The 19794-nt window shown below is 45.4% G+C and overlaps 4 protein-coding genes across 7 annotated transcripts; 1 reads left to right on the top strand and 3 right to left on the bottom strand.

The window, feature by feature from the left end:
* Position 1: 1 nt before the first annotated feature.
* On the bottom strand, positions 2 to 4592 carry cant1b (calcium activated nucleotidase 1b). Its single transcript, XM_086142442.1, has 5 exons — positions 4443 to 4592; positions 1608 to 2210; positions 1382 to 1522; positions 1096 to 1299; positions 2 to 1006 (listed from the first exon to the last, which is right to left on the bottom strand). The coding sequence occupies exons 2-5, from the start codon at positions 2149 to 2151 to the stop codon at positions 636 to 638; spliced, it is 1260 nt and encodes a 419-aa protein (XP_085998568.1). The 5' UTR covers positions 2152 to 2210; positions 4443 to 4592; the 3' UTR covers positions 2 to 635.
* Positions 4593 to 4674: 82 nt separating this feature from the next.
* On the bottom strand, positions 4675 to 12816 carry afmid (arylformamidase). Of its 4 annotated transcripts, none has more exons than XM_086142447.1 (12): positions 12000 to 12816; positions 9925 to 10057; positions 9101 to 9321; positions 8364 to 8468; positions 8200 to 8248; positions 8030 to 8115; positions 7868 to 7940; positions 7670 to 7767; positions 7467 to 7545; positions 6575 to 6710; positions 6182 to 6286; positions 4675 to 5770 (listed from the first exon to the last, which is right to left on the bottom strand). In XM_086142447.1, the coding sequence occupies exons 3-12, from the start codon at positions 9147 to 9149 to the stop codon at positions 5741 to 5743; spliced, it is 810 nt and encodes a 269-aa protein (XP_085998573.1). In that variant the 5' UTR covers positions 9150 to 9321; positions 9925 to 10057; positions 12000 to 12816; the 3' UTR covers positions 4675 to 5740. The 4 variants fall into 4 exon arrangements, with proteins under 4 accessions (XP_085998573.1, XP_085998572.1, XP_085998569.1 ...); XM_086142446.1 differs by having other exon boundaries at positions 9101 to 9191; XM_086142443.1 differs by lacking the exon at positions 12000 to 12816 and adding an exon at positions 10522 to 10974 and having other exon boundaries at positions 9101 to 9191.
* On the top strand, positions 11887 to 12818 carry tk1 (thymidine kinase 1, soluble). The gene is made up of 4 exons (XM_086142196.1): positions 11887 to 11925; positions 12031 to 12120; positions 12372 to 12491; positions 12618 to 12818. The coding sequence occupies exons 1-4, from the start codon at positions 11887 to 11889 to the stop codon at positions 12816 to 12818; spliced, it is 450 nt and encodes a 149-aa protein (XP_085998322.1).
* A 1269-nt stretch (positions 12819 to 14087) lies between these two features.
* Positions 14088 to 19046, bottom strand: syngr2b (synaptogyrin 2b). Its single transcript, XM_086142448.1, has 4 exons — positions 18826 to 19046; positions 16603 to 16840; positions 15520 to 15656; positions 14088 to 15364 (listed from the first exon to the last, which is right to left on the bottom strand). Exons 1-4 carry the CDS (start codon positions 18934 to 18936, stop codon positions 15104 to 15106), a joined length of 747 nt encoding a protein of 248 aa, XP_085998574.1. The 5' UTR covers positions 18937 to 19046; the 3' UTR covers positions 14088 to 15103.
* Positions 19047 to 19794: the final 748 nt, after the last annotated feature.

Raw genomic sequence — 19794 nt, 5'->3', positions numbered from 1 at the left:
ATTCGGGTGTAGATCCATTTATTCACTCATTCATTTCTTCAGCTGGTTTTGCAAGGATTTGAAAAACAATATATTAATAATTTATCTTAAATTAAAGTAGCCGTTCCGTACAGACCAGTTGAGTATCCCAACTGACCTGGAGGCAAACAAGCTCATGACTTGAGAAAACACAAAAAAACAGGAGCAAATATTGCTCTTGGACCCGCTGAGAGTACCGACCGGTTCTGCAAAACTGCACCTGCAGAGCTGAAGGATAAGAGGCAGGTGAGTCTTTTCTAGATTCTTCCAAAGGAGAGACTGAGTTGGGTTTTAAGAGTTGGACGTTTTGGGGGCAGACTCACTAATTTTCATTTGTGCTATTTCAATGTCTTCCCTGAGTGTCTGACCAGCAGAGCTTGGCTGCGGTAGATGAGATGCATATTTATCTGGACTGCTATAGTTAAAAAGACCCCTTTGGGGCATCAGTAGTGTGATCAATCAATCAAGCACCAGCATTGATCTACCTTATGGACGTTGGGATGTATATTAAAAAAAAAAGCCTTCTTGTCTTCGATATTAATACATTAATTATCCTGCGTTCATGAAACAAGTCTTCTAAGGGCACTTTGAATGATTAAAACAAAACCAGGATTTCATCAAATGAACTCCAGGCCTTCATATTTTACGTCCCCAATCTTCGTCTCAGGTAAAAGCACCTGGCCGTCAAGTGTAAAGGCGGTGATGTAGGTGGCGATCCTGCCGGCGTCCTCCTCTGACTTCAGCGCCAAGATCACCTGGTCGTCCGTGTCCGGGACGAATTTAAAAGAGGAGAATCCGTGCGTGGGGTTGAGCGGGCCGACGCGCTGCACTCTGATGTCGCTGAAGTCGGCCTCGCAGGAGAGGAGGATGTTGGTGGCCCGCCGCTCGTCCGCGGTCTCTTCGTAGCGCTCGTGGCTGGCGCGGCGGGGCAGGAAGAACCAGCGATGAAGGCGGTCACTCCACGCCGCCGATTCATGGATGAGGTAGCCTTTGGGGAGAGGCGAAGGGTGAGATCGGAGAAATCCGGACTGGACATGTACAAAAAGTTTTACATGAAGAAATTGTAATTGACAGAACCTGGGGGTTGAATCCCGGCTGCACTCCGCAGGGCGTTGTAACGCGGCACCCAGTTCTCGTGCCTGATGTCGCCACGGTAGCCGACTATTTTCACCCACTCCGGGTTGTTGTTGACCACTTCCCCTGACGTGGTGGTCCACTCCTTCCCCAGGCCGCCGACATACAGTTGTGCGTCCTTCACAGCGAGCCACTCCGCCTTAAACCCTGCACAATGATAGACCGTTGAAGAACAAGATACACAGTTTTTCGAACAATGATCAGGCTGAGGTCTTCGGCGGAGTCTGACCTTTGGCGACGGTTCCGTCGCCATCTGGCAATATCACCCAGGGGACGGCCCGCTCCCCGTCGATCCTGTACACCACACCTGTGCGGTCATCCACGCTGTACAGGTGGCCGTTGAAAGCCACCAGCTCAGACAGCTCCATGCCTGCAGCAGAGGGGGTCAAGTCAAACACCGGGGGTAAAAAAAAAAAAGGGCAGAGGGGGGAGTACGATGTCAGCGACTTTACTACCTCGGCCTTTTTCGGCCAGCTGGCTCTCCAGCGTGATGGCCTGGGCGTCCCACTCCACTTCCACCCGGTCAGCGCTCTGGGACACAGTCACGTGACCTGTTTTCAAGTAGCTGAACCAAGTGTTTTCCTTCGAGCTGCTGCGGGAGGCCGTGTCCAGGTCTGCGATTACAGCAACCCGATACCTGACGCCGCCATCGGTCCTCACCGGCGGGCTCAGCGGGTAGGTGTCATTGTAAGGTATGTCAAATTGCTGCTGGCTGGAGAAACTCTTTTGTTTCTCAGGGTCCCTGAAGTTGTCGTCGGACTCTTCACGGAATATTTTCCAGCTTTGACGTCCGTTGGGATAGTAACCCTTGTCGGGGGCTTCGGGGGCGTCCCCGTCCCCAACTGTCCGGTGTAGGTACAACACTAGCAGTAAGGTCAGGACGGTCGCTGCGGTGATCGCCCGCCACTTTGGGTGGAAGCGGGCATCCGACATGGCGGCTTGCGTCTTGGACGCCAAGACCTCTGGGAGGCCTCGAACAGTGGAACCGAAGGAGGTCATTGGAGAACTGCCGTTGTCCTCCCAGCTGGACTTGGACGGGGCCTTGGAGGTATCATGGCCTAGGATGGACCAGAGGAGGAGAAGATCATTAAAGAGAAATAGGTGCTGCAATTCACACGAGTACTTTTACAGCAGGCTAAATTTTAGACAAATGATGACTATAAAATATCAAGGTATTTCTGAATCTAATTTCAGTTGAGTATGTTTTTGTCTTTTTGATTATTAAAAACCATCCAGGAAAACAAAAGCAAAGGGAGATGAAAGAATGAAAAGGGGAGGAAGGGAAAAAAACAGGCTTTTGTTCCTCTCATTCTTTGCTCATAACAGAGCTTTGTTCGCCTCATCCCACTTCCTCCAGAGGAAGACTACGGCTTGCCCTTCAATTGGAGTTTAAATAATAAAGGATTGAAATTTTTCGCGACTAGTTTGACGTTTAAGCCACAGTGTTCAAATACACTTCTTGTCGCTGCCTCACTCACGAAATAAACGATTTGTGAAAATGTGTAAAGAGGGACACTGAATTGGAACAGGCTCCCACCACAATGAGTCGGTAATTGTTACTTTTTCTCTCCTTTTTTTGGCTGCTCTCCGCACAATTTCACACTCCACGCACGCACACACCAGGGTCAAACTGCCAAACTTTAACAAAAAAAAAGTGTCTCTCAAATAAAGCCCCGATTGTCACTATTGTAAGCTTGGACCATATTTCCCATCCCTCAGCGACACAGACCCAAACACAACCCCGTTGTGCACTCCGTGAAGAATTCAATTATTCACCCGTCCTGCGCCTCTTCTGCTCCGAGCGACCCGTTATCATGGCGTTGTTCTCCCTGGCATCCAGCATCCCTCCAGACCTCTGTCTAGCTAGAATAACTGGCAGCCTCAGTCTCCTCCTCCCCCTCCCTCACCACCCACCTCGATTTCACTATCTCAACATTCTGCTCTTACTTGTCTACACCGAAGGCCAATTCTAATCAGGTCGATCAGGAAAAACAGAAAGATCTAGGTTGAGACACCTCACATGTCAGCAGCAGCAGGGGGGGTTTGTGTTTGAACACCAACAAAAAAGAGGAGTTTCATGTCATGTTCTTTGCACCTCAGGTTAATTATCCTATTTTGGGATGCTACTTTCAAAGTAGATAAGCAATATATTAATAAATTCATAACACTAAGTGGTTTCAGCTCATGCATGAAACTGAGTTCACCCTTTACTCATACCTGAAAGAAAAATCATCTGCATGATGCAGCATTAAAAAAAAATGTAGCTAAAAATCAACCGGAAGTGAGACGAAATTATTACGATTGCATCTCAGTTTCAGGACAGCTTAACAACCTAATGTTCATGTAAGCATCCTCCCAGAGGTATTTTGAATAAACTGAAAACAGTATTTTTAAACAAAAACACACCCTGGGGGGAACACAAGGTTCCTAAGAATTCAAAAAGACTGCTGGATTCGTCACATTGGGAATCCTCATTATTGTTATTATCATTAATATTGTTTTTTATTATTGTTAATTGTAGTAGTGGTAGTAGTAGTCTTGAGTTTTAGTTTTGTGTTGTGACCGTGGTCACTCTTAGTCCTTGGTATGAGCCTGTTGCCATGGACACACACACACACACACACACACACACAAACACACACACACACACACACACACACACACACACAGACAGCCAAGCTTTCCTCCATATAAAAATGACAATTTAATGACATGATTAGATGACGTATCGTGACGTCAGAATCCCACAGGTGCGTTAATGTACCGGTTCCCGTCACCGAGGTAAAATGCTGTCCAACAGGTATCCGCTCGTTTTCCTAGCATACATGAAAGGTTTTCGCCCCGTCCAGAAAATATAACATTAAATAAATAAACTCTCCGAAACACTCGTTTAAGTTTTATTATTTTACGTCAAGTTGAGTTGGCGCAGCCACGGAGACGACGACTGGGCGCTAGCGGCGAAATGAGTTAGCAAGGCACCGGCAACGGCTGGGGACTTCCACAGACGGCCGCCCGCAACCGCGGCGCCGTTTAAAGTTGTTTAAACTACTTTAATCGACAGAAAACATACGGAGGGGAAACAAATATTGGGCGTCATTATTTTTAACGGTCGTTTAAGGTCGTAGAATGTCGCGCAGCTAATACCTGCTAGCTTGCTTGTCTTGCTACCACTGGCAAGCTAGGTTTACTTTTATCAACAGTCCCCGCGGAACTGAAGTTAACATAACATTTTAAAGGGGAAAATAAGTTATAAAGGTAATTTTCAAGGCTTTTCGTAACTTCCCACATACCTGTGACTGGTGTTCCTCAACTTCACCGGTTCGTCATTATTACTACGTCGTTACCACGGGGCCGCTATTTTTCTGGCTCCTCCTGTCCCAGCCGCGGGGCGACCGTAAACAATCGAATTCTCTTCAAGTTTGAACAACCTGTTTATCCGGAATAAACACGAACTTTACCGAACAACTCATCCTACACTCACTTGAGATGTCGGTACGACCATATCAATGCACTTAGCCATTGTTCCTCATGAACGTTTATTGTGACAACTGTCTACAATCGTGAGTCAAAAGGACGTGTTGTAAACAAATAACGTAAACGTCATCGGAGACGTTGGAATCAATTACACTTCTTTTAAAATATAGTTCATTCCGGCATATAAGCAGTCACATAAAAAGTGCAGTTATATAATCCCTTTTTCCTATTTTGTAAATCAGCATTTAACAAGTATGGACCACACATGAATTCAAAAGCTACATTCACATTGTACAACTTGCTGCAAAGCACAAGACCAATAAGGCCAATTGTGCACTTTCGTTTCCCATCACTTAAGAGCTGAAATACGTTTATGGTTTATATGACTGCTGCAGTCTTCCTTAATGAAGTCATTTTCAATTTCAGGCACTGCAAGGTTTCCTATGAAGGAGCTACTGTGACCTTTCAACGTTTGGTGACTGTGGTGGCCCCTCTGGCACTGTCGTGCGTCCAGGCCAGCTGTACAGGAACAGGGAATTTGTATGTTTTTGAAATATATTTTGCTTGTGGGAGGCATAGTAATGAGTGTTGTGTCATATTAGGGAGTTTCTACACTAACTGACAAAATTCAAACTTTTAATGCAGTACCCAATTAAATTTTGTTTGCTCTGTTATGTTAAAATGTGAGAAAAGACTAACTAATGTTGAGTAATTGTTCTCCTGATGTCTAACTTCAGGGGGAAGCCAAATCAGGCTGAGAAAGGGGTCAGTCTGCTAAGCGATTGTCTTATAAGTCCTCGTCACTCATAAATAGACATCAAAATTAAACCAATGCAGCTACATAATCAGGTAGAATAAGTCACATGCAGCTACATAATCAGGTAGAATAAGTCACATTAGCTGCTTTAACATGAGTGTGTCAGCTATTTTCCTGACAGCAGTAACTACAGTGAAGGAAAGAGGTACACACAGCAAACAAGTTAGCTAGACACACAAGACAGTCTGTGGACTGCAACATACATTTAACGTGGCATGAACATTAAACAATGCATATTTTATCACAAAAGGGGTGCATGACAAGACTGGACGTGTGTGATAATCAGCTATGGCTGCCTCAGCTCTTCCCCATCATCTTCAACAGAAGCTGAAAACAAGAGAAGTAAGTAAGTTTCACAATACACGACAGCAAAATAGAAAAAAAAAGTCTTCACCAGTTCTTCACTTCAACCTTCACTTCTAACTTTCCTCAATAGTTCCTCCTAGAAATGGGGAATTAATGAGATATGTCTCATCCTCTTAACTACTTAATCAAGTCATTTTTATGGTGCCTTGCCAATCTAATAAAAAACATCCTGCATTTGCTGAGCAAGTTCACTCAGTTTTCCAGAGAAACTCATGGGTATATTTCAAATTAACTCAAAAAAAAAAGGGAAACAATACATTAAAATATAACCACAATTTTGTTCTCAACTGCTTCACTGCTGAACGAGCTGTCATCTTTATCTGCAAAGACACTGCTGTGAAATTTTATTTAGTTATTTGAATTCTCGTGCACCTTTGTCAGGTGATACTCTCCATCCATCAGCTTCTCAATGATGGTGAAGTGGTCTGTGTTCGGCACATCCTCCAGCACCACCTTCAGTCCAGGGGCCTGCAGAGTCTTGACAGCCACAGCAACAAACAATGTGAACATTGGGCAAAAAAGAAATAAGCTAACTTACAATTTCCACTTTCTATATCTCAGTAATACACGATTTAAAAGATTTCTGGGAAAGTTCTGGAACTCTTCAAACACAAAAGCTTAGTTAGCTCAGTAGTCATTATTGAACAGCAGCTTCATAATACCAGCAACCTATAGAGAGGGGTGTATTACAAATATTAATAAGAAAATTAACAGAGTAAACTATCAATGTATAGATAATAATTATTATAACAATAGGGAACTGACTTTGTAGTATTCCTCGGACTGCTTGCGAAACTCAGGGGAGTCATGCTCAGCGACAGCCACCACGATGTGGCAGCCGGCAGAAGAGGCTTGGAGTTGAGGGACCAGTTGGCTGGGACTGTTTCTCAACGCCACCTCCCTGCCACAGAAGGCACCCACAGGTGCCTGGAGTCAGACAGTGACTGGCACTACTAGAGCACACACACACACACACACACACACACACACACACACACACACACACACACACACAGTCCTCTCTACAAAGACAAAGCTGCAAAGCTGACACTGCATACTCACTTAAACTCAAACTTGCCCCCCCCCCCCCCCCCCCCCCCCCAAAAAAAAAAAAAAAATCCGTTCTAAAAATGAATCCCCAACAAGTCAGTCTCCCAAGTTAAGGAATGTAAATGCTCCATGTGTTTTATAGACGGTGAAAGTCTGATTACATATAAAGCCCTGTTTATCTGGTCAGTAATCAGATTACACTTGACTCTTCTCCAACATGAAGCACCATCTTTATCATCCCCTGGATATAGGGGGATTACATAAAAGGGATCAAATCATGGAGCAAAACGGTTCAGACGGAACCCTGCTGGGTTCAAGGTGTGGGAATGTGGAAGTTTGTTTCATGAAAACAAAGCAACGACTGCCAAACAACAGCAAGCGATCTGTCTCCAGTTCAGATAACTGTTTCTATTATTAATCTGGATTAATAAGACTTGGATAACAGGGCCTTCAAAATGAAAAGAACATGCTTATCCTTAAACCCCAAAACTTGGCCACTGACCCACTTTGGATGTTACTACCAAGTCTGTTTTCCCAATAGATTAATACAGCAGTTGCCCTACTAATTATCCTAGGGTTAGCAAGTGACCGACGGAAATCCGCTTACTCAGTCATCTTCAGAGGCTCATTGACGTAGGTAGACAGGATGGGCAAGAGGTCATAAATACCGCTGACCAGGAACGCACCTGTAAAAATAAGAATGATTTAAATAATAGTATGGGAATGTTTACGATCTGCGTCTCAGCGCTGAAATGGGGATATCTCTTCCTGTGCTCTAAAATGAGGTCCAGCTCTCAAAAAGGCCTTCACCTTTGATTTCAGGGGTGATGCTATACTGTGACCAGTCCGTGGAGAGAACCATAGCAGCCAGGTGAGCCCCAGCAGAGTGGCCGCACAGGTACAGGCCGCTGAGTGAGACAGCACAAGGAGTCTATGTGGTGTCACGTTGCATTTGCGGACAGCGGATTTGCTTCGTGACATGCTGGAGAAGGAGCAGCGAGCCAGTACCTGATGTGTGAATACTGCTGGACGACAGACACTACGCTCCTGCGCACCTGAGAAACCATCAGGTCCATGTTACCTGGAAACAGAGCAAAAGGCCGCAGGGTGACATATGCAGTCGGTCTTCACAGCCAAGCGTCACACCTCCCAGAACAAAAAACTACCAACCTTTTGGGGCGATGTCGTAACCAACGGCGACTACCACTACACCTTTATCAACCAGTGGCACCGCCATGAATCCCGACTCCTCTTTGCTGGAATAGCCCAGAGAATCAGAGTCTTAGCGACACACCCGTGGCCACAAAGTCTAAGGGACCGTCAGGAGCCTGACACCATACCTGAGGAACTGCCAGTATCCTCCGTGCAGGTAAATGACAAGCGGGACATCTGAAACACAGAAAAGGACATCCCTAGAGGACCCTTACTATTCACGTGTTGCACATTTAGTGCACTTTTAAGCCCAGAGCTTAAAAGTGTGTTCGCAGTCGCCTCATGTCCGTACCCAGAGAGCTGGTGTTGGGAATGTAGGCATCCAGCTTCTCGCCGTCGCCCTCTCCATATGGCACGTTGAGCAAGGTCTGAGCCAGGCCTCGTGCACACTCTGTACCTGGACACGCAAAAAAAAAAAAAAAAACACAACATTTGAGGTGAGAGGGAGTAATATCTACATGCTTGAGTATTTTCTTCATTTGTGCCAAGGCTGGGCTAAGTATCCCTTGAGTGTCTGAGGGAGGGGGATGGACTGTTGCAAAATTGGGCACTGGTATATATAATAAATAGATAGCATATACATAAGTTTTTGTATAAATGTGATTAAATAAATTAATCTAATAGACATACACATCATTAGAGGACATATTCAATATTATTATGAAGAAATATAAAATCAGTATATTTTTAACTTTGAGATTTGAGGTCTTTCACAGTCCACACAGCAACAGATGATAGCCGGATTACAAATTAATTAATTTCCGATCCCTGGTCTGTAAAACTGCTCATCTAACCGGTCTATCACTGTGATTGAACAAATACTAGAGACGCTTCCCGCGTTCCAGCCAATCACAATTAACGAAACAAGTGCAGCGTCGCCCAAGACGCGTTTATGTTACGTCGATAATCAGTAATCCTTTCACTTCAAAGTAGGGACTGCAAAAAAAAAACAAAAAACAAAAAAAAAAAAAAACGTCAGTCGCTACACTCGCTGTCCGGCGTCCCGAACGGGATTCGTCAGTGACTGACCTTCCTTCAGCGCCTTCACATGGGCCTTGATCACGTCGTCCGACGACATTCTGTGCGACCACAGGCTGGGCGAGTACTGCCTCTGGAGCTCCTGTCACACGGGCAACCCTCGGTCAGCCGGGCGGCCATGAATACCTGATCCCCGAGCGCGCTGGGCCGCGGATGAAGGCGGCCAACAGCGCATCCGCCGTCCATGAACGGTATTACCACACTTGGTGAGCCTTCACACCCAGTGAACCACAGCATGAATGGGAGGTAATTGTGAATGAATGATTGAAAAAAAAAAATGAACATCGTTTTTTGGTATGGGGAATCGAAATCATTAACGATATTACCGTTCAGAAAATATTATAAATAATTCAACTACTTACTTAACATCCAGAGACAGATAGTAGTAAAATAGGTCTTACACAAGTGTGCTCAAAGAAAGGTTGACATTCTAGTGATAGTGATCAAATGCAAAAGTGTATCTGCACTAACGGGGGAAAACAGTCTGAAAAGAAAAATCATTTAAAGATGGAGAAATGTGGGGATGATTTGAAATTACAAAATGAAGTCATAAGTAGGGTAGTAATTCCACAGAACCCTGACTTAATTTATCTGTTATGAAACGGAGGGGAAGAGGTCACATCCGCTATGAGGGCCCCTATTTAAGACAGAAACACATTTGCCAGGACATGTGCTGGCAAATGTGGACCACTGCTTCCATGTTACTTCATGAGCCACAGCCCGGTTTGCAAATGCCCTTGATTGACAAAATGAGAAATGATTTCAGGAAAGTCGGTGAAATCAGAGTAACTTTACCACATGAAGTTGGGTCTTACATCTTTATCCATCGTGGTCCAGTGAGCCATTTTAAATCTCTGCAGTTATAGTTACTCTTTTTCAGTACTCCGTTGTCAGTAAACAGGTCCAAAAAGAAAATGTGCTGCATTTACAGCCCTCTGGACTTTAGACCTGCGGCACACACAAACACAGAAGAACACACACTTTTAAACAGCGTCTGACCACCACACACAGCAGCTTTTGACAGGAAGTGAACCCTGTATGCAACAGGTAATCATGTAAACATAAGAGAGCAACCCTTACATTATAATCTGTTACGATCTGTTACCTGATATTGCAGATTTATATAGAGTAATACTGCTCTTAATTCATCTATATATATATAATAGCGTTTTAGTCTGGAAAATCTGTTTAATGAGCAATAGCTGTTGTTGGTCACAGGCACGCCACACAAGCCTGCAATACAATTAACTGTTCCCGCTCAATGCCGGGTAAAAAAACAGTATTCATTTCACCCCAAACCACACCCAAGTCATTCCCACAAACCCTCAAATCACACAGAAAACGCGCATCGACATAAACCCCAACATTCGTGACTTGCTATAATATCGTAAAGCTTTAAGTTATGACTCAACTCTGGATGTATCGTCGTTGAGATCCGATGTTCCCTCACTTTCTAACACCCGGTGTCGATGCGTCGTGCATTGGTGTTTACACATAAAGTTAGCTTGAGAATAAAAGTGAAAACAAAAAAATTAAAAATAACCCCGAATACCCGCAAGAGCACGTCTCACAGGCCAGCGGCTCCTGACTTGACACCCAACGCCTTCCTCTGTTTGGGGTGGGCACGTCACGTGACGTATCGAGGGCGGGGCCATTGGGTAACGTCATTTCCGGTGGTCACTGTTTCCACCAAACCTGCTGCAGCGCGCCAATTTCAACTGCTTGACTCCGGTGTCGCTTTGCTCTCTGCGCGCCTAATCGACGCTTTGTGTTTTAGCTCGCTTTTGTTATCGTTTTTTTACACGGTAGAATTTGTATCTCATATTAAATGGAGTGTGTCGATTTTCCAAGGGTTTTTCCGGCATCGCCAAAGAAGACCAGCGGCCAAATCCAGGTTTGTCGCGGCATGACTGCCGCCCTTTCTGAACATCGGACTTCTACTTTGAATCCGTTTTATAAAAGATGCTAAAGAAAAGCTAAATTGTTTAGTTTGTCTTCTTTTGCGTCTTTCGGCTTAATATTCTCGTTGTTCGCAGGTCATCTTCGGACCCATGTTTTCAGGAAAAAGGTGAGATTACCTATTTAGATGTTTACATATTGTCAGTCTCTCTGTCAAACCCCTTTGTCGCAGATGTCTGACCTTTAAATTGATCCCGCCAAATCTCGTGTTGTTTGAATCCGCTAGGCGGCACACGTCATTTGCAGTCAATTGCATTTTGATTGAGGAATACTGACTTAACGCACCGACGATATATACATCTTTAGCAGTTTGTTTTCAGCATTTTCTGTCGATCCAACTCACTGTCTAAAACACTTAACCGCACTTTTCTAAACTTTGCAGCACCGAGTTGATGCGAAGGGTACGCCGTTTCCAGGTGGCCCAGTACCACTGCTTGTTGATCAAGTACGCCAAAGATGTCAGATACTCTGACAGTGGTGTGGCCACACACGACAGGTGAGTCTTTACACATTTCTTGGACTCTGTGCACAAATACTGCTCATGTGACAATACTATGTTAAATATCACACAGACATGCAGGCTTTCTGTTTAACTGGTTGGATAAAGGTGACATCTAGTGGATAGGGATCCTTACTGAAAGGAAACTTCTTGACCACATTTTGAGGGTGCTTTGTGTATGAAAGGTGTTGGCTAGTTTCACCTTTTTTGCTCCAAGACAAACAAATTCAACTCGGCACATATCAAGTTACTTCTTTTGCCTAGAAATACGATGGAAGCCATCCCAGCCAATCGTCTTAGAGATGTACAATCACGGGCAATGGCAGCTTCTGTCATCGGAATTGACGAGGGACAGTTTGTGAGTAATTTCCTCTTTATTTTGATCGAGCTAGCCTCTCTGCAGGGATCAAAACAACAAGGGCAGATCCTCACCAACTAAAACTGTGCTGTCCTGTTCATGCAGTTTCCGGACACGGTGGAGTTCTGCGAGGAGATGGCGAACCTGGGAAAGATCGTCATCGTGGCTGCGCTGGACGCAACCTTCCAGAGAAAGGTGACCATCCGTGTTTCTTTGCATACTTGCGTGGCACTGACATTTGTTTGCGTCTGGAAGTGATAAACAATGCTTTTCCACATGAGAGCTGCTTTCTAAGAAGCATCTATTGATGAATCTTGCCACGGTTCCATTCAACGTTTTTCACTGCGGCCATTATTCCCACACTGTAGTCTCTTGTGTTCCCATCTCGTAATGTGATTAGAAGCTAAGTTAGGTGGTATTCGCTGCTGACGTGGTACATTCCACAGCCGTTCGGAAACATCCTCAACCTGGTCCCTCTTGCTGAGAGCGTGGTCAAGCTTCATGCCGTCTGCATGCAGTGTTACAAGGAAGCTGCCTACACCAAGAGGATTGGGGCGGAGAAGGAGGTGAGGGGGGCCATGTTATCATTTATTTGCCAGAACTCCATTGCAATACTTGCACCTCAGTTCTCCACCTGTTTGAGCAGACATGAATGAAATGAATAACTTGTTAAAACATGTGTGCGGTTGCAGGTGGAGGTGATTGGCGGGGCCGAAAAGTATCAGGCCGTGTGCAGAAAGTGTTTTTGTGACGTGACGGGGGACACAGAGAACGAGGCTCCAACCAGGGGTGAGAGCCTTGCTGGAAAACCCTCGGGCCTCCCGCGTTCCCACACCGGGAAGCCTTCAGGCGTAGGGGGACCCCGGAACCCCCTGTCACCCCTTCACCTATAAAGACTTTGTGCAAGAGGTGAAGAAATTTAGCAGAAGCGTGTGTATGAACTGCGATTGGAAACCCAATGCAGACACGGGGAGAACATGGAGACATCGTAGAGGAAAGCACCGTGTCAAAATCTGATCGGGAGCCGTCTTGCTGTGAGGTGGAAACGCTGAAGGCTGCGCCAACATGCAGATACCCGATTCTGCATTCCTCAAGTTGAATTTTAAAATCTTGTCATCGAGTGTGAACAGTCGGTCTCCCATTAGAGCTCAGTCAGAATGCAGCCAGATGGATGCCTGCCAGCTCAGTTGGTCGAAACAAGAGAATGTCGTCCTGCCAGATTTAGATTTTTAGCAGCCCTTTGTAAGAATTCACATTTTACCCGGTGTGTGTGTGTATTGTTTGCCTCTACTTGTCGCGAATGTGTTTTTATTAATGGTAGAGCTCACAGCTTTGCCTGATGTGTAAGAGTTTCCGGGACCAAAATAACCTTCTCAAATCCTGTCGGCCCTCAAGGCTCTCCGATCATTCCAACAGTCTGGCCCTGAAACGCAGACATCCACAACCGCCTGGTAAAACTTGAAGCCTTACATGACCTTCAGGTGTAGGGTGCAACCTACTGGTTACCAGAAGAAAAACACAAATAAATGAGGCCGTTTTTTTTTTTTAAGCCCTCACAAACAGTCATCTAGTATAAACCGCAGGTGATTTCCATTTTCACATCCAAAAAAAAAACCCTGCAGGCTGGTTTCAACCTGGTGGTTGACTGGGTTTTTCTGGTTTCTCCATGTTCTCCCTATGCCTGCCCGTCTTCCTCCTATAGTCTGAAAATGGTTGGATGTCACAATACACGGTCCTGTGATTGACAGCTTAGTGGTTCTGATTAAACTGGGCCTCTCATCCACTATCAAGTGGGATAGGCTGCAGCTGCCAGTCTCGACCCCATCAGAAGGACTAGATAATGAAGATTGTTCCTACAGTCTTGGTGTGTTATACAAGCCCTGACAGTCTATTTTTTATGTGGCTTTGTTCATTTTAAAATATTTGGCTAGGTCAATTTTTCCAGACTGTGTTGGGCATTGGGATTTGTCTCAGTACGATGCACACAAATCATTCTGCCTAGTTCCATCTTGGAGCACATCAGTGTCATTTTCTGTATTTTTTTTTCATTTCATTTTCTGTATTTTTTAATTAAATAGTTAAATGTCAAGCTCGATTTAATCTTGGGTCCTCACAAACAAAACATGAATTTGAATGATTTCAGTCCAGCTGGCAAAGCGAACTGTCTTCCACACAGGTCACTTTATTCCTCACCTTTGGATACACAACGCCGCTATAATCAAATGTCAGAAAGCGAAAGGGTAAAGCCGCTCTTTCATCACCTGCAGAGGAAGTTGGCATTGAAGGAGTTATGGCTCAACGGGAAGACATGTCGCTGTGCACCAACCCGCTCAGAGTAAACGTATCCGCCCCCCTCCCCCATCACCTCATACAGTGCATACACTACAATCAGTACGATCCAAGTTTAAAGGGCGAAATCACTTGAAGTGATTCTGAGGGTTTTTTGTTTTTTTTTTCTGCAAAGATGGCCTCATCTTTGAAACATTACACTTGCACAACAACTTAGCCCGCCCCTTTTTTTAAAAAAAAAAAACAAAACCTTTGAAAGAAAACTTTATGGTTATATGGCTCGCAGACTTATTTCTTTTTTTCACAAAAACATAAGAGGAACTTATGGCTTTGGGTTACTGTCTGTGGTACGATATGCCCAAAAGTCAATTTTTGAAATAATGATTGAATTCATTTTTTTTTTGTTTGTTTTGTTAGCGTGTCCCATTGGAACCTTAAATAAGGAAGTAAATCCGGCATTCATAACCACTAAAAAGGCAGCTTTTTTCATGGTAAAGTCTATGTACAAAAAGTAAAGAGATGTCACCTTGATTGGCGCAGTCACAGACGCTCTTCAAAAAGCCACATTATCTGACCTTTGACCTCCTGGTGTAAATTCCATCCCGCTCCTCCCCTCCACAATCAGCCTGCTTGAGGTAAAAGTTGAACACGGGTCCAAAGGCTGACCACTTCATCGGTGGCGCCGACCTCTGCTCCCGGCGGGACGCCTTCGGATCTGATCGTAGAGCTCAGAGCCAGTTTGACCAAACCAAAATGTCCCCCCTCGCAGTCCCTCGGATTGGCAACAATCGGAGAAAGATGTTAAGTGAAACGTAACAGGGCGTCGGGTGGTCGTTACTGCGGTCGTCAAACCGGGGACGCCTCCCGAACCCTCCAGGGGCAGAGCGGGTCAGTAGCTGGGCGGCTGGTAGCTGATTTCAGGCTGAGGCTGGATGTTTGGGGTGAAAGGAGGTTGCTGCTGCAGATCTGGCACCACGCTGGGGTAGGCGCTGTACGTGGTCGGGGTGTAGGTAGTGGGGTTGTAGGAGGTTGGGGTGTAGGTCGGGGGGTAGGGAGTGTGATGATCCACCGGTGGCTCGGTGTAGGTCGGGATGGTGACCTCGTTGGCCCCACGGCGGAAGCGACCCAGGGCAAAGTAGGTCAGGATCCCCTGTGTGACGAGAGGGTGGAGATTTTTCATTAGCATCCATCAGATAAACGGACATGAAGATGGCGAGGGTTTCAGTTGGCGTCCACAACCTGGACATGTCAGTAAAGCGGCCTTATGGCTGTAAGATAAGTAAAACAAACATGGCCGCCGCTCACCCAGGTGGCGATGGAGAAGAAGGAGAAGGCCACGGTTGCGCGGGCCGCGTCCTCTGGGATGCCGCTTACGTCAAGTGTCCGCCTCCACTGGCTGGTCAGCAAGCAGAAACACACAAACCACAGGAAGGTCCACGCCCCTAGAAACACACACACACACAAGGCTGTTTCCTTGCGCTACATGAAAGAATATCAAACAGGTTCGGGGAGACGACAATGGCTCGGTGAATTTAGAAAAATGACCCCGTCTTTGTTACCGCGGAGAATAGCTGGCGTCGTGCACTGCCCGATAATCTAATCCAAATCTGCGAGGTCACCCACGCCCCCCTCCCGCTGCTTACTCATCGCCATCATCTGCCTCTGTGACAATGAATGAGGCGTTCTGTTGGGGGAGAACAGGCCGCAGTCTGTCTCACATTCCTTCAGCAAACAACAGGGAAATGGGGGGGGGGGGGGGGGGGGGTGAAAGTGAAAGTAGACACTGAAACAATAATATTGCGGGGGGAAAAAAAAAAAAAAAAAAAAAATCGCTATGCTGTCGAAACGAAAAACTCATTGACGATAAAATCCCAAATATGTTTTTTTTTTTATTTAGTTAATATGAACATCGGTGCCTCATAGCCCTAAAAGTGACCTTCTAATGTTAATCATTGTGAAATAATACCATTATTTAAATAATAATTTAGAATTTTACTTCAGCAAACACAACAGGTTAAAGTGTTTGACTGTATGTAGAATTCAATAAAAAAAAAAAAAAGTGATTTCTATCTTTCTTAACTTCCCGAGGATGCTATTTGAAGGTTCCTCTTGACCCAGTAGCTGTTATTTGTCTCACACACACTATCTCAAGCGATCAGTCCGTGCTTGCTGACAAGTAGGCATTTCCTGCTCTGTTCCTTCTGACACCCGAGGAGTTAAAATTCATACGGAAACTGCGGCCCGTCCCTTTCAGCCAACCGATCGCCGATCAGACAGACCTTTCACGTCACGCTATTCTTTCGAAATGTCAGACTGGTGCAGCTGGAAATGGGGGAAAAAAAAAAAAAAAAAGTACAGAACCTGCCGGAGGGGAAAAACCAGGCCCACCTGAGAATCCCAGGTCCGCCATCACGACGTACTTCCTGTCCTGCGCGCTGCTCATGAAGGGCAGGTAGACGTCCAGCACCAGGAATCCCAGACAGGCGAGGAAGCCGATCACCCCGATGCCAGTTGCGTAGCTGCAGGCGGAGTTGTTCTGGTTGAAAATGCATTTTGCCTCGTTACTGTAGCTGGTGTTGACGTAGCCTTCAGTGGTGATGCAGCCAAAGACCACAATAGAAAAGATCTACAAAAAAAAAAAAAAAAAAAAAAAGGAAAGGATGCTGGTCACTTAACTGGACCTTCTGGATTCATCTATTCCTCTGCTGAACTAAAATACACCCAGACAGGTCACCTGTCAAATGTTTCCCCGAACTCATTCACACCTTCGGAAAATTTAGTCTTCCGAGAACCTGGAGAGAGAACTCATGCAAGAACCTTGAGAACACACGTTGCCATATGTAGGATCGGTTTTGCAGGCAAACAAATGGCTGAATGTGAAATCCTACCTTTTTTTGGATCAAATATCAAATATTTCCTGGGTCACTTTGTAGTGTTTTGCTCTGCTCATTCACTTGCTTGCTTTTTTTAAATTAAAAAAAAAATGTCACCCTCCCTTAAACAAAAGAAAACATCAAATGACTGGATCACACAGATACTGGAATTGTGGGCTGTTATTGTGGCTGAGCGTGTTTGTGTCACACGTTTTTAGAGCGTGAACGTGCTCCAAGTTCCGCCTGCACATGTTGGCCAGGTGCAGCAGAAAAAAAAAAAAAAAAAAAAATCCGGGTCAACCTGTAAACGACAAACACCTGTAGGGCTGAGTGTATGTCGCAAATAATCCTGGGATTAGCTACACGGAACGTCATGTCATGAATTCATGTCATTAGATAATACTTCCATAACATGGGAGGCTTGTGACTGCTGAAATAGCCCACAGCTCCTGGTTTATAAATGGCCTGCTCTGGTTACCCGCCTACCCATGTGACCCTGTTCTGGGCCAGCTGCTGCCCATGTGACTGCGGAGACGCCACCGGTAGCCTTACGGCGCCCATAATGTAGACCAGGGAGGATAGATTGACCCCCGAGGGGAGCGGGGTTCAGAAAGGTAGAGGACGCGGGGACGTTCCCACAGTGACCGAGTATCAACACCCAAACAATCCAGCGTTCGACAACAAAAAGCTTTCGAGAGTCCGCCGCACAAAGCATGGATGTTTGAAGTTTCGGCTGTCAGCTGACGTCCACGCGGCCACCGGGATGTGTGTGTGGAAGGGGATGAGCAGTACATCATGGGACACGTAGGCAATACAGAACCTGTCCAACTCTGAGCCCCTGAAGCAAAGTAAACATGGCAAGGCACTTTAAATCGCCACGACGTGGATCTGAGGTTGCCTGGAGTCAAACGCTGGTGTGTCTGTGTACACACACATCCAAGAATGACACCAGTGACACGCGCATTCATGACGAGATGAGAGGGGGGCAGCCGGAGAGAGGTATCACCTTACCTGTCCATCTGCCTCTGTTTACAAGAGATACACACATAATCTCCACACCGCACACACACATAAACACTAGATGGTTGCAGCAACAGACAGCACATTCTGTCCCTGGTACTCCACCACAACGCCACTTTATCTATTTCTGTTTTTTTGTTGCTGTTTTCCCCTGTTGCTGATGTATTTCCGGAAAACCTGCAGGGGGTTGGGTTCATAAAACGTGTCATGTAATCTGGTTCTTTTAGGACTTTCCAGACTAGTTTTGGGAGGGGAAACGTGATAAAAGATTGCAACAAGTTATTAACAATGTTTCACTTCCTAGAACCTCCCCAACGCGCAGACAGACACACACACACACACACACACACACACTGCCCTAACATGTAAAAAACAATATGAAAACTACAATGAATAATAAACGTCTTGTTTGAGCGTCACCATGACGTCATATGTAGCCTTACAGACCAACAGGAGGGCAAAGTGAACCCGTGTCACGCCGTGGATGACTTTCCACGCCGCGCGTCACCGCGGACAGTGGGCTCCCTTGTCTCACGGCGGCTGTCACGCGTCGCGCTCACTTAACGCAAAGATTAAAATATCCCACGGAGGAACCCCAGAGAGGAGGCTGGGAGGGTTTGCTGCGGGAACGGGTGCACCTGTTCACACACACTCCCCTTGTAACCTTTGCCCCGCACATACCCGCACTCCTCACCCACGGGGTGGTTCACGCACTCACCCAGCTCAGCAGCCGCACGATAGTTTGCGGTTGTCGCACAAACTTCTGGAAGTCGAAGCCTCCACCCGCCAGCGAGGCGCCGTACACGGTGGCGCCGCCCGTCGCTTCCATGTTGCCCCGGATCGAGAGCCGCTCGCCGGGCCTCCGCCGCCTCAATGAACCGCCTTGCGAACCGCTGAAGACCCGCCGCCCACCGCGTTATGACACGGAGGTTCTCGGAGGAGCTGCCCGTCGCCGCAGCCGCCGCGGAGGGGTGGAGCCTAGCTTGGGAGGAGCCGAATACGTTAGGAGGTGAGCGGCCAACTTTCAGGTATTTTCTACATTATTAGTCTTTCTTCCACTCGCTGCTTCGATAATACTTCTCTTCTTTACAACTTTTTGTCTTTCTCTTCGGTACATTTCAGATTCCGAAATACTTTATTTTCCACCCAAGGAGTGATTGAAAAGTACCACGGATAGCATAAACATTCGACGAACCGCAACTCTATAAATTAATGGTACAGCTGTTTAATAAATTATACATATATATAATAGGCTTTAATAAACTGTCTATCTACTTAATAATCTCTAAATTTAACATAAACAACTATATGATGTTTTCGGTTGTAAATATACTTTTTACGCCGCTAAATAAACACCTCTTCATATTAGCATAAACACGTATATAGCATTTCACCAATTTGCATTGTTTTGTATTTTCCTTCATGAAACGTCATATATATAAATATATCTGTATTATATGTATACATATATATATATATATATAAATATATGTATATATATCAGATACAAGCATATACACGTTTATATCAATTCACCAATGTACAGTTTTGTATTTTCCTTCCCTCCCTGAATGTTTCATGAAAATTTTTATATGTATATAACGTTTATATATATATATATATATATATATATATATATTTTTTTTTTTTAATGAGTACAATCGATTGATCATTTATTTGTCGGTGA

Source organism: Fistularia commersonii, chromosome 35 (assembly GCF_037954325.1).
Source record: "Fistularia commersonii isolate RoL2024-O1a breed Wild chromosome 35, RoL_Fcom_v1.0, whole genome shotgun sequence".
Taxonomy (NCBI): Eukaryota; Metazoa; Chordata; class Actinopteri; order Syngnathiformes; family Fistulariidae; genus Fistularia; species Fistularia commersonii.
This window is presented reverse-complemented; position numbering and strand designations above follow the sequence as displayed.

Coding starts and splice junctions, on each gene's coding strand:
- tk1 (XM_086142196.1), top strand. CDS start 11,887: ATGGCAGCTTCTGTCATCGGAATTGACGAGGGACAGTTT. Junction 12,121..12,371: donor ACGCAACCTTCCAGAGAAAG/GTGACCATCCGT, acceptor TACATTCCACAG/CCGTTCGGAAACATCCTCAA. Junction 12,492..12,617: donor GGATTGGGGCGGAGAAGGAG/GTGAGGGGGGCC, acceptor GTGCGGTTGCAG/GTGGAGGTGATTGGCGGGGC.
- afmid (XM_086142446.1), bottom strand. CDS start 9,954: ATGGCTCACTGGACCACGATGGATAAAGAT. Junction 8,116..8,199: donor GGATACTGGCAGTTCCTCAG/GTATGGTGTCAG, acceptor GGGCTATTCCAG/CAAAGAGGAGTCGGGATTCA. Junction 7,768..7,867: donor CAGCAGTATTCACACATCAG/GTACTGGCTCGC, acceptor TGTCTCACTCAG/CGGCCTGTACCTGTGCGGCC.
- syngr2b (XM_086142448.1), bottom strand. CDS start 18,936: ATGGAAGCGACGGGCGGCGCCACCGTGTACGGCGCCTCGCTGGCGGGT. Junction 15,657..16,602: donor GGCGGACCTGGGATTCTCAG/GTGGGCCTGGTT, acceptor GTGTGTTTCTAG/GGGCGTGGACCTTCCTGTGG. Junction 15,365..15,519: donor TCTTCTCCATCGCCACCTGG/GTGAGCGGCGGC, acceptor CTCGTCACACAG/GGGATCCTGACCTACTTTGC.
- cant1b (XM_086142442.1), bottom strand. CDS start 2,151: ATGACCTCCTTCGGTTCCACTGTTCGAGGCCTCCCAGAGGTCTTGGCG. Junction 1,523..1,607: donor GCTGGCCGAAAAAGGCCGAG/GTAGTAAAGTCG, acceptor CCTCTGCTGCAG/GCATGGAGCTGTCTGAGCTG. Junction 1,007..1,095: donor AGCCGGGATTCAACCCCCAG/GTTCTGTCAATT, acceptor CTCTCCCCAAAG/GCTACCTCATCCATGAATCG.